Source organism: Mus caroli, chromosome 5 (genome assembly GCF_900094665.2).
Source record: "Mus caroli chromosome 5, CAROLI_EIJ_v1.1, whole genome shotgun sequence".
Taxonomy (NCBI): domain Eukaryota; kingdom Metazoa; phylum Chordata; class Mammalia; order Rodentia; family Muridae; genus Mus; species Mus caroli.
The window spans coordinates 115,742,728-115,755,392 of NC_034574.1; the positions used below are offsets into that span (position 1 = coordinate 115,742,728).

General features: G+C 51.3%; 2 protein-coding genes across 5 annotated transcripts in view; one reads left to right on the plus strand and one right to left on the minus strand.

Annotated features, from left to right (window-relative positions):
• Nucleotides 1–3,302, plus strand: part of P2rx4 (purinergic receptor P2X 4) — a 20,570-nt gene extending 17,268 nt beyond the window's left edge. Inside the window, exons 9-12 of the mRNA XM_021162832.2 lie at nucleotides 1,445–1,538; nucleotides 1,645–1,710; nucleotides 2,002–2,097; nucleotides 2,545–3,302. Coding sequence (XP_021018491.1) covers nucleotides 1,445–1,538; nucleotides 1,645–1,710; nucleotides 2,002–2,097; nucleotides 2,545–2,571 — 283 coding nt within the window. The 3' untranslated portion in view covers nucleotides 2,572–3,302. The remainder of the gene's footprint in view (nucleotides 1–1,444; nucleotides 1,539–1,644; nucleotides 1,711–2,001; nucleotides 2,098–2,544) is intronic.
• A 2,117-nt stretch (nucleotides 3,303–5,419) lies between these two features.
• Nucleotides 5,420–12,665, minus strand: part of Camkk2 (calcium/calmodulin dependent protein kinase kinase 2) — a 50,534-nt gene continuing 43,288 nt past the window's right edge. For 2 of the 4 annotated variants that reach the window (XM_021162227.2, XM_029477259.1), the window contains 2 exons: nucleotides 11,685–11,785; nucleotides 8,528–11,285 (listed from right to left, as the gene is read on the minus strand). In XM_021162227.2, coding sequence (XP_021017886.1) covers nucleotides 10,961–11,285; nucleotides 11,685–11,785 — 426 coding nt within the window. In that variant the 3' untranslated portion in view covers nucleotides 8,528–10,960. The other 2 variants (XM_029477260.1, XM_021162228.1) reach the window with 2 other exon arrangements.

Sequence of the window (12,665 nt, forward strand, 5' to 3'; positions counted from 1 at the left end):
CACTTTGTAGACCAGGCTGGCCTCGAACTCAGAAATCCGCCTGCCTCTGCCTCCCGAGTGCTGGGATTAAAGGCGTGCGCCACCACGCCCGGCGGGTTTTTTTTTTTTTTCTCTCTCTCTTCTTTTTATGGACGGCTAGGAACTTGCTGTGTAGACCGGGCTGGTTCGATCTCCTCTTCAAGAACATTAGATTTAGTGTTAACCTTAATCTGGCATGACCTCTCTTTAACTAATTACATCTGCAAAATAAGATCACCTTTGCAGGCCATAGGTGGAGATGAACTTGAGAAGGGGCACTATTAAATCCAGGACACCTGGGAATGTGAGCGAGGCCTGGGAACACCATTGCCATTTTTCAAAAGCAGCCAAATCCTGTGTACAGTTAACGAGCATTTATTTGCTAGGTCAGTTTTCAAAGTAGCCCTTGACTCCCTCTAGTGGTAGCTTGTGGTATCAAATTTGCGTGGGGTAATAAGGCGGCTTTTTTGGGACTAGGGCAGCCATTTGAACTCCCCCCAACCCCCACACCAGGGTGGGATCAGATTTGTATGGTTCTGTCTCTGTCTCAGGGTTCTTAGGGACCACGGTGGAGACCTAAAGCTTGGTTTGGAATCCTAGAACTGAGAAGTTGACGGATCTCACAGGACACCCAGCCTGTCGCCAGCACCAGTTTCACCTGAGGGTCCCAAGCCTGGACCAATAGCATAGAAACTGTGGACCAGATAAATCCCAGGCTTGAGATTTGGACAGAAAGCTAACTAAGGCTGGGGCCGGGCAGGACGGTGGTTGGGGCAAGGTTTCTTCCGGAGCTGTTGAGGATCTAGAATGGAGTGGTTGCATATTTAGGAACTGGTTCACCTTTTAGTTTCCCCGGGCTGCTGGGATTACAGACTTCCCCGGCTTGCATTCTATAGCCTGGAGGGTGAGTTGAGTCAGTGTCTTATCTCAATTGTGTATCTCAATCCAGCCAATGAGACTAAAATGGCAGGTGGTAGCCAGAGGGGGAGCCCTGAGGCGTGGTGTATCCCACCTGGAGCCAAGCTCTAGCCCTGAGGGCTGGCTCAGTCCCCATCCTTCCATGCAGTCTTGTAGATCCCCACTGGCTGACAAGTTCTGTTAGTGCACAGGGTGCCCTGGAGAGAGGCAGGCGACCCAGCTGTATCATCAGGAAGGCCGTTCAGAGCAAGAGGGCTCCCATCCTGGGGTAGGATGCTGGTGGCAGGGGAGTCCCTCTGCATCTCCGGGAGGGGTTCTGGCTCCTCCTGCTACATTGCCTCACATTAACTAGGAGGCTGACCTGGGGAGGGGGGGTGCTTGGTGTCCACGAAGCCACTGGAGCAACTCGTTAACCAAGACAAGTTGTGCCCAGGGACTTGGGTCCTGCGCTAACAGTCTCTACCCCAAGATCCGCACTTATTCTCCGCCCTACCCTCTTTTCCTCCAGGTTTGCCAAGTACTACAGGGACCTGGCTGGCAACGAGCAGCGCACACTCACCAAGGCATATGGCATCCGCTTTGACATCATCGTGTTTGGAAAGGTAGGCCCGCCTCTGAACCCTGCTTGGAGAGAGAAAGCCTCCCACTGTCCTGTTTTCTGTCATCACCCCCATTAGAACACTTTGGTTCTCCTCCTGTCTTCCGCAGGCCGGCAAATTTGACATCATCCCGACCATGATCAACGTTGGCTCCGGCTTGGCGCTCTTAGGGGTGGTGAGTATTTTAGAGTGGTTTCCTTGTCTGGACCTTTCTTACGTCAGCAGCTTAGTGAGCAAGCGCTGTCCTTCCCCTAAACCTCAGACTTGACTCTAGACTGGATGCCGTTTGGGGTGAGGAGAAAGACTCCCTAGAAATCCCACCTCTGAGACCAAGTCGGTTGGTCTCAGTCCAGTCTGATGCAGAGAAACGGAGATGCCATTCCTCCTTGGTAGGTTAGATCTCAGAGGAAGGGGGTCTTATAAAGCAACAGCTAAAAGCATCCTGGTTTATTCTGTGCTAAATCAGGCGACCGTGCTGTGTGACGTCATAGTCCTCTACTGTATGAAGAAGAGATACTACTACCGGGACAAGAAATATAAGTATGTGGAAGACTACGAGCAGGTAAGCACCTGTACCCAGCGCGGCCACGAAGTGTGAGCGCCTTGCCTTTGTCCCTTGTCCCCACGGAGAGCACCGAGCAAAGGCCCTTCTGCCAAGGCTGGCACAGGTCAGCTGATCACCCCAGCAGTTACACCTGTGGTAGCATGGCTTTTCCTCTCCTCAGATAGACTCCCTCTTTAAAACCCAGCTGTGTCTTATCTTCTATTTATCACGGTCACGCCTTGACTGTTGACAATGACTCTCCATCCACGTGGTACTTTCATTCATCCTCAGAACGAGGGTTATGTACCTTACTGTGAGACTCTCCTGAACCAATTGGAGACCCCTCTGTGGCTAAGATCCCCCCACAAGCCCTCAGGAGAGGCACCAAGCCGCTGCCTGCCGTAGGGGGTTAGGGATCTGGTGGCAACACGGGCTGGGCAGTCACTCATTTACCTCTCTTCGCAGGGTCTTTCCGGAGAGACGGACCAGTGATGCCTAACCCTACATTTCAACCCCACTCAGCCCGTGATGCAGAAATATGGGAGACTTGGCTGCTGCATCTGTCGCTCTAGAGAAGGTTCCAGAGTCTCACTCGGTCTCCACTCCACAAATACTCAGGGTTGCCCAAGCACATCTTGTATTGTTTTTTGTGGGTTTTGAGCCCGGGTCCTGCTCTGCAGCTCAGATGGGCTTCAGATTCAAGATGCTCCTGCTTCAACCTCCAGGGGCGCTGGAATCCCACACGTCCATAACAGCACCCACTTCCCACGGGAGTTCTGGCATTTTTACATTTTACAGGTTCATTGTATACATCTCAGGCTGGCCTCAAACTCTAAGACATCCAAGAAACCCTATTAATCTCATTGTGCGTCTGGGGGGGGCGTCATTTGCACACTACACACAGTGGATTTCTGTGTGCTGTTGGCTGGATCACCTGTTGTTTATACAGTGTGAGTGTACTGAGGTAAGGGGAGTATCGGAGCAGAGACACGGCTGTGGCTTATGGACAAGCCCAGTCCTTGGAGGCACAGCAGCTCTGTCCAAGCACTTTATAAGGAAGGAGGCTCCCCCAGGTGCTGTAAGGAGGCCTGGGATATTATTTCTCTTCCCTGTGACCAGAGAAGTTGTCCTTGGAATAAAGGCAGGGTTAGCTTTTCCTTTCATAAGGGCTGTGTTGAAATGACCTAGGACCAAACATTAAAGAAAATAATGTTTTTAAAAGATCCTTGTCTGTGCTGTCTCCCGGCTTGTGAGCCGGATCCGCCTTACATGATGAAAGTTGTCAGCATACAAACAGAGCCACCAAGCAAGGCTGGGGTGGGAGGTCCTTGTGTGGTGTCTGCCTGTTAGTAAGATTAATGTATATGCACATTCTTGCAGTGAAGGTCACTTCCAGGAGTAGCTAGAGTTTCTAACCGCTGCTTCCGTCTCTGCCTGAGGTAAATCCGTGTCCAGAACTTGTACTTCCCAACAGCGGGATAAGTCCTCTTTTTACCTTTCAAAGTTTGCCTTGGCTTTCTGGCTGTAACTACATGCCGCCTCTGTCCTGCCCTGACCCACAGGGCGCTCGCATCCCACACGGCACCCTCCACCATCTCTAAAGAGACTCCTTGCTTTGGAGAGCCTCTTCCTGTCTGTATTTGTGTGTGACAGCCTCTGTAGTAACTCCTACTGTGGGCTAGCCCACCATGCTCAGGAAAGCGCAGGTTGCTTCTGGCAAGAGGTTTTGTTTCTTATGGCGCTGGGGGCAAGACTTATGAAATGGTTTTAAGGAGACTCTGGTTTGTGTTTGTTTGTTTGTTTGTTTGTTTTTGAGACAGGGTTTCTCTGTGTAGCCCTGGCTGTCCTGGAACTCAAGCTGTAGACCAGGCTGGCTTTGAACTCCTAGAAACCTGCCTGCCTCTGCCTTCAAGTACGGGAATTAAAAGCGTGCAGCACCACTGCTGGGCTGTTTTGTTTTTTTTAAGAGGTCACATCATATGGCTAGGGGGTGGCTATATGGTTAAGAGCCCCTGCTGCTCTTGCAGAGGACCTGAGTTCAGTCTCCAGCACCCATGTCCAGAGTGTCACCACTGACCATAACTCCACCTCCAGGGGAGGGGATAACATTTGCCTCTCCTTCACAGGCAACCATATGACACGTGCATACATAGAGACACACATACACATAGAAATGTTTTAGGTGTCACCGAAACACAGATCAAATAGAACTGGAAGTTTTAGGGAGTAGGTCCCCCTAAATTCACATTTTAGAAACTGGACCTCTGGCGTGAGAAGATGAGGGGACGGAGCCTCTTGGAGGAGACAAGCACTCCTCCTTCATGAATGGGTTTAAGCGCCTTATCAAAAGGGCTTAAGAGAGGGACTCGTGGCTTTGTGCTCCTTCTGTGTGTTAGACATCCTGGAAGGAGAGGGCACACCTCAGCAGACCTAGTATCTGCAGGAATGGTGTTCCTGGCCTCCAGAAATTTGGGGCATTTCTATTTGCAAATCAGACAGTTTGGGGCACTCTGTTACAGCAACTTCTGTCACAGAAGACTGGGTCATTCTTTGTTGACTATCTCAGGGGCTGAGAACCCATGATGGCACTGTCCCACTGCAGAGTGTGAGGGATGATATTTGTGGTACTGTTGGCCTCGCTCACCCGGGTCATCTCGTATTCAGCGGCAGCACCTCTGCTCACGGGCACAGCCAGGAAGGGTAGGAGTTGATGACAGGATCCCTTACTCACACATGCATGCATGGGCTGCTGGGACTCCCTGAGGCCCCTCAAGCCTGCAGTAAGGAACCCTGGGAAATGGCTTACACACACACACACACACCCCAGTGGCATTTCTGGAACCTTCTCTTGGCTCTCAGTCCCTGTCCCTTACTTTTAGGTAGCATCTCACTATGTAGCCCAGAATGGCCTTGAACTTGGGATCCTCCTGCCTCCACTTCCCAAGTACTGGGATTACAGGTGTGTGTACCACACCCATATTTCTGAAACATGGATTGGGACTTTTCAGATTTCGCCTCCTGTCCCCCTCTGATGACACAGAGTAAGGCTTGAAGCCTGTACAAACAATGCCTGGCCTCGGGACATGTCTCATGTGATGACAGCCACTCCCAGCTGCTCACCTAGCCAACCTCACGGAGTCCGCCCCTTACCTCCTTCACACTTCAACCTTTGGGCGGCTGGCTCACCAGGGAGCAGTTTATACGGTGGGGGTGGGGCAGGGGGATGAGCTGTGACTCCGGCATCTGACTTGCTGCCAATGTTAAGGGAAGGAATACCAGTGTAAGCAGAAACGCTGCAAAGGACCAGCTACCAACCGAAGAACCCCCGAGAGGCCCGGGCTTTGCACCATTTTGCTGTCTGTTTATTTCAAGTTTACACAGAAGCTTGATCACCTGTGGAAAAACAACCGAAAGCTCATCTTTTTTAAGTTCATGTTCTTGTAAGTGATAAATACACAGTATTTAACTTTATACACCTGATAAAAAGGGAAATGCATAGTAGAGAGGTCACGGGGAGTCAAACAGAAGCGGAGGGCACTGGTCACCAAATATAAAAGTCCCAAGTCCCACGAAACTCGAGCCCACAGAGCTGGAGAAGACAGAAATCAACGATCTTCCCTAGCACCTTGGGAGCCAATGGAGGCTGTGGTTGGCAATGTAAAGTGCGCCCCCTGGAGGATGGACGAGAGTTGCAGGCCTAACCTGGTGTCAACTTGCACAGATGTTATCCTGCGCCTAGAAAGGTTCAAGGATAAGGATTCTGTCCCCTGGAAAGGCCAGACCCTGGGAGGTGGCCTCTGCAGCCCCAAGGGAGAACAAGGGGCTCTGTAAGGTGTTCTGGGAGCCTATGAGACGCATGAGGGGGGAGGCAATAAAGACAGAAAGAGAGGAACAAGGCTTGTGCTTCTTTCAAGGCCATAAGTGCAGGCCAAGCTGCTTACATGTGAATCCCGGGTGAACCAGCCACGGAAGGAATCGTGGGCAGCCCATCTGCCCACAGAGAAAAGCCACTCTGCCTGGCTCCTCTCCTCACTAATGGTACTTTTGAAAAACAATTATTTGTGCTCTAATGCTCTAGTTATGGCCGGACCTCTTACACTTTTCACGGCAGCTGGGCAGGATGGGGGTGGGGGGAGGGCAACAGAGTGGGGGGGGGGGTCACTCCTTTCCACAGCTTTCTTTGGTGTTTCTTTAAGAAAAAAAGTTACCCATGCAGACCTCTCGATTCCTTCTGCCTGACCAGCTGGTGGCTGCGTGATGGCCGACAATCTTAAGACATTCTGTCGGGAGAGACCACGGCATTGCCCAAAGGGGTTGTGTAAACACAAGAATTCTGCAGAGCTCTGTATCATGCCCGCCCTACTCGAGCAGGCCGCTCAGCGTCCAGGCAGTCGGGGCTGGGACCGAGCTGTATGACCTGTTGGCTTTAACCATAAGGTGGTTATTGCAAACTAACTGACCGCCATCTGTGGCCAGAAGGGGTGGAGCTACTGGGTTGTTCCTCCTTCAATTTTAAAAAGGGAAAAGTGACAGGAAGTCCTTGGTCACACAGACCCTCCCCACACTGCAGTCTGTGCCTGGATCCTAACTGCTTATGTGACAGCAGGGACAGCGGCTAGACCACAGTAAAGAGCTTAACAAACCATACGGAAGGAAGTCAGGAGGGCCTGGCCTCCGCACAGGCCAGAAGTCGGTCGTCTGGGCCCCATTACTGACTGGCAAAGACAGCCAAAGCACTGGAAACCAGTCTGGAAGCCCCCCTTTAACTTCCTGTTTGCTTCTGTGTCCCTGGGTCGTCACACCCAAACTTCAACCAAACTTCCAATATTGGTTGAAAGTCAAAAAGGTTCCTATTGGCTCTCTAGGTTTCTGGCTACAGGAAAAAAACAAAAAACAAAAAACAAAAAAAGAAAGCCCTTTGCCCTGAGGAACACTCTGGGGTTTGACTCTTTGCTCTACAATGGCACCCTGATGTCACTGATGTCACACTACAGCTTTGATCCTAAGCTGAGTGACAAGTCTTGCCTAAGTGGCCCATGGGGAAACTGATGTTTTCATTGTACCGACCAGACAGTCTGGAAAAGTAAAGAAAGTTTACAGTCTCTAGAATACACAGGCAATAAACAAATGCAGCCGCTAATATACAGGCACAGGTCTCACCGGCTCTCGGTCCCTGTCACACAGCCGCACGGAGGGACAGCCATCCTGGAAGCTCCAACCTTTGGAACTTGTGAACCTCTCCGGAGTTCTGGCTAGTCAGAGACTTGGAAACATCTCTTGAGCCGTAAGCCATGTAATGTACATGAAAGAGCAGATTCCACCCTGAAGTTGTTGGGTTTTTTGGTGGGTTGTTTTTTTGTTTTTTGGGTTTTGTTTTGTTTTTTTTTTTTTTGCCAATTTACATAGAGAATTAGCTTAGCTGACGACCTCAGAAACCCAGTTGGGGCAGCTAACATGAAGAAGTGTGTTCAGCCCTCCAGACAGACCTCTGCCACCACAGCTGATGAATGCTCACATTCAGGGATGCAAAGTACCCCTCGAGCATTTCAACTGCAAGCCCTTGTAGTTTTCCTGACTATAATTATACCCATTAAAAAAAAAAACCCACTTAAAAAGTCCTCATTACAAATAAATGACATCGAAGTTCCCTGCAGCTACTGAGGGCTAGCCCTGTCTTTCCATGATCCTGGACGGCGCCCAGGCATGGGGTTTGTACGTGGGTCACACCGATCCTTCTAATCCGCCCCCCCTCAGTGTAGCCCCAGCCGGCAGGAGTCGCCCCACGTGATTCTCCACGCAGCTCAAACCCCACACACATTCACCTGGTACATCTGACATGGTTCTGAATTCACAATGGAGGGGGCGGGGTTTTGTTTGTTTGTTTGTTTTTGGCATTAAAAACATTTTAAAAAGCAATTGTCCCAAAATGCATGTTGGTTTCGGTTTGTAACTCCTCACATCCGCCGGTCCGGCCAGCCAGCGGCCAAAGTCGACGACATGGAGTCCAGTCCTTTTTTTTTTTCTTTGTCCCCTTAGACAACAAAGGGAAAGAAAAAAAGGAAAAAGAAAAACCACAAGAAAAACAACAGCAACAACAACAAAAAAAAAACCCCAAAAACAAAAAAATAGATAACCAGAGACGACAGTCAAGGCTCTACACACGTGCTTGGTTTCCGTAGGACATGCTGCTATGGAAACGCAGGGTGCAGCAGCCCCGTGCAGGGCCACACAGCCAGGCATGCGAGGTCAGGTGGTCCACGCAGCTACTCCGGCTCCATCACCTCCTCGGGCTGCAGTGGAGGCATGCGTGGTGGGGAGCCAGGGGCCGGAGCCCCCCAACTTTCCACGCAGGGACCACCTTTCACAAGAGCACTTCCTCCTCCCCCACAGGGGCCGGCTCTGGGCCCCGGGGGCTGTCTTCGCTGCCTTGCTTCCTGCTCACCGGAACAGAAAACCAGCATTAAGGCTTGGAGAAATGATGGCGGGGCCCTGACCGACTCCCACCTTTGCATGCCTCTGCTCCCACGCTCCCACGGGTTACACCTGATCTTTTAGATGCTCTCCCCGTTCCTATTTGTTCACTTAAATATTTCAAAGCCGACTTTGCCTCCCCTGTAAATGGAGAAGCAAGATTTACCTGAAAGAGCAGAAAACTATAGAACAGGCGACCTATGGGAACACCCCAAATCACCCCAAGGTCCTCCAGTGGGGTATGTTCTCTGAGGTCTACAGCACTCTCTCCTCTCTCTACCCTCTAGGCTAGGAGTGTTTATAGAACACAAACTGTGACACCTGTCCTCAGTCACTCCACTGTGAACTCCTGAGGCAGTGGCAAGGACTTGTATGAATCGGCCAGGTACATGGAGCCTTCAGGAAAAGCCTGCAACACCAGCCTACCACCCTAGGCTCATAGGAAGACTCCTGGGAGGGGAAGGAAGATCTCTCCCTTCTAGGAAGAGGCCCTCACAACCCCACTAGACCTGCCTGGTGTGCCAGCCGTGGATGGGGCTTCACCAGCCAGATCCCGGGGAGCTTAAAGGAGAGGGCTCAGCCCCAGGCTTCCTTCCAGCCGAGTCTGCTTCGTGGGAAAAGCCATTAGCCTTGTCACTCAGGGCTACTGTCCCCATTCTCAACCATGATTTGTGTGCTCTACCCAAACAGGGGACTGGGTCCCTACACAGGGAAGGTGAACTGTGATATCCACGTGTCCCCAAGAAGGAACTACCTACATTTGGGAATTACATTATCTGGTCTTTTTAATTTCAGAGAAGGATGTCTGCCCTCAAAGCTGCCGACTGGTGCGGACAGGCCCTACAAATTCCCAGCCCTCACGGGCAACCTAAGGAGATGCTGTGTCCACCAAGTAAGGAAAGAAGGAGCTGTACAGCACTGAGGCAAGCTGAGTCTGTTGGAATATTGCCACTTCAACCTCATTGAAAATAAACAAAGAAGCAAAGAACAGATTTGTTCACAGTCCAGTTGAGAGGCAACCTTGGTTTCAGCAGGCGTTTGCTCAGAGAAAGGCTTCACTTCTCAGTAACACAGAGGTGGGAACTACAGGTCACCCGGGAACAAGGTGGGGATGAGGAGGCCATCTGCCTAGCTGCTAATTCAGACACATCTTCCCAAACAGCAAGTGTTTTCTTACATCACATGAGCTCCTAAGGCCCAGGTGGCCGATGAACATCCTCATATAATGCAATTCCCAAGGAAGAGAAACTTGATTCAAAGAACTACAGCAAGTTCACTCATTTGTGACAGCCTAGACAGATACGCTGTCCACCAATGGATCCAAATACTGCCACCCAGCTAAATACTACTCAGTTACAAGGCATGAAGTGCTGGCATAAGCTGCACTGTGGACAAGCCTTGAAGACATGTCACAGAAAGAGCGGGGGAGCCAGACGTGAAAGGCCACATACTGTATCACCCACTTACAAAAACCCCGCAGAACGTACACATCTGTAGAAAACTGGACGGGCATCAGTGGATGCTAGGAAATGAGACGTGCATAGACACAGCTCAGAGGAGGAAGGTTTCCTCCCTGACGGAAGCTATCCTGCTGGCCAGGAAGACTCCACCGCACACTTTAGAGTGATGGGCTATGGAGTGTTAAAATCATGTGTCTGTAAAGCTGACCTTCTCCTTTGTTTTCCAGGGCTGGGGATGATGAAACCCACAGCTTTGCGCACGCACTCTACCAAAGAGCTACCGGCCTCAGCCTTTGGCAAAGCCACTGTGTGTCTGTGTTCACGATCACACATGTATGCAGGCCAGAGGTCAACTTGAGGCAATTTCCCCTGGGGTACTGTCCGAGGAAAAACTTTGTTCTTCGAAGCTGGGCTCAACAGTGAATTCTAGGGACCTGCCTGTCGCCACCTCCCTGGGACCTCATGCTACCACATCTGGCATTTTACAGAAGTTCTGGGGCATTGAGCTCAAGTCTTCAATCATTTAACAAAGGATCTCCCTGGCCCCCATTGAGCTAGTTTTAACAATGGAAGTGGCTGAGAGGAGTTCCCGATAGAGTCTGGCAACCTCACCAGGGCCATCGAGGAGGACACTGGGATATCTACCCTAATGCAGGCCCTCAGGGGAGCGGGGTTACCAACCAGGTCCACCCAACATTACAGGGGCAAAAGCATTCATCTGCTCCAGAAGTTGTAGGTTACATGGGCCTAGACATGCAGGCAGGCAGGAGATGGCCCAGATCCTGCTAAGATAACTTCTAGCTTTTAACCCACGAGAGTTTCAGAGGAACCCTCATGAGGAGCCCCAGAATACAGCAGGCCGGACCTATGCTCTGTGTGTGCGTACTTAGGTCACGGGCCCCAGAGCAACACCAGACTCCCGTCGCCATTGACGTGCATGGGCAATGCAGCTATCCATCCAGTGGGCCTGAAGAACCTGGGTAAGTTCGCAGGCATTCCGGGTGGAGCGCCATGCACCGCAGCCCAGCCCACATGCACGACACGCCGTGGGACCCAAGCCCCTGGATGCCCCTTGCTGGAAACCCAGAGGCCCTCAGTGAGCCAGGCACAGCAGCCCAGGCTGAAGGCACGTCTTGCCTGCTGGAGATGCCCACGTGCTTGCTCTGCAGCTGACCGCCCCCAGACCCCAGCAGAGGGGAGGCAATGGCACAGGCAGGCAGACAGGCGTTTACCTTGGGCTCAGACAAGGGCTCCCACTCCCTGGTTGGTTTTTTGCTGGAATTGCCGGAGGGAGGGAAAGGGGACATGAGAAGGGACCCTGGGGATGTCCCCCAGAACGCTAGACAGCAGACCCTTGCATCTTCCAGACAGCCTGTATTGAGGTGGTCGTTTTGAGGTGAACAGACACGTGTGTTCACATAGAAAGGGCCCAGAGTGAAACCATCCCGTTTCTGCGGCCACTGAGTGCTACAACCCAGAGACCCCCCCCCCCAGTGAAAGAGTAAGTCCTCAGAGGAAGGTGGAACTTCAGGGTGGGTAACACTGTCCATAGATGGATGCTGGCTGAGGTGAGGAAGACACAATAGCAAAGCCAGTGTGTCTCTCCTGGGATGGCCCAGGGCTTAGCTTCTAGTACCCCTTCCCAACACTGGAAGGAAGGTGGGGGTCACTCACGTGAGCAGGTTTCCAGGCGCTGACAGGGAACGTTCCTCCCGGCGGCTACCTTCAAACGGGTTCCCAAATGAGCGCTTCCGAATCATGGTCTTTACCAGGATCTGAGGAAGGAGGAGGAGGATAGCAGTGATGGCCGGGCCATAGGGGGAGACTCCATGGACCATCTTTTCCTCTCTGGTCCCAGCCAGCTCCCAGAGCTCATGATTCTGGCAGGCCTTTCCTACCCAGGAGCTGCCAGCCAGAGCCATCCTGAACCTAGGGGCAGCTTGCTTCCTGCAGCTTACTCCCTGGCTCCCCTAAGATCCAGGCTCCTGGCTCTAACATGTGCTTTGTCATAACCCAGTTCCAGCCTACCCAGCCTCAAGCCCCTGTGGTCTATTGCTGGAAGTCACCTGAGACCACCCTACCCCACTCCAACAAGAAACAAGCTGTTATATCATGGTAATTCTTTTCTTTCTTTTTTTTTTTTTTTTCTCCCCAAACAGGGTTTCTCTATAGCCCTGGCTGTCCTGGAACTCACTCTGTAGACCAGGCTGGCCTCGAACTCAGAAATCCGCCTGCCTCCCCCTCCCAAGTGCTGGGATTAAAGATATGCACTACCACTGCCCAGCTCGTGGTAATTCTTGGGGAAGAGATGATGTGTGTTCAAAACTGAGATTGGATTCACACAGATAAATTTACCATCATAAGAGTTCCGAACCTCTGATGCTCAAGTCTATGGATGCTCAAACCCCTTACACTGAGTTCAGTGTCTGTATATAACTTTTGCATATTCCTGGGTTTACTTTAAACCATCTCTAACATAACACTGAACACTATATAAACAGTTAATATTTAGACCCTATCAGTTAGGGCAAGACAACAAGCCAGGTTTACATGTTCGGTCCAAACCCAATTTTCCATTTTCATGTTTGTTTGTTTGTTTGTGGTTTTTTCAAGACAGGGTTTCTCTGTGTAGCCCTGGCTGTCCTGGAACTCACT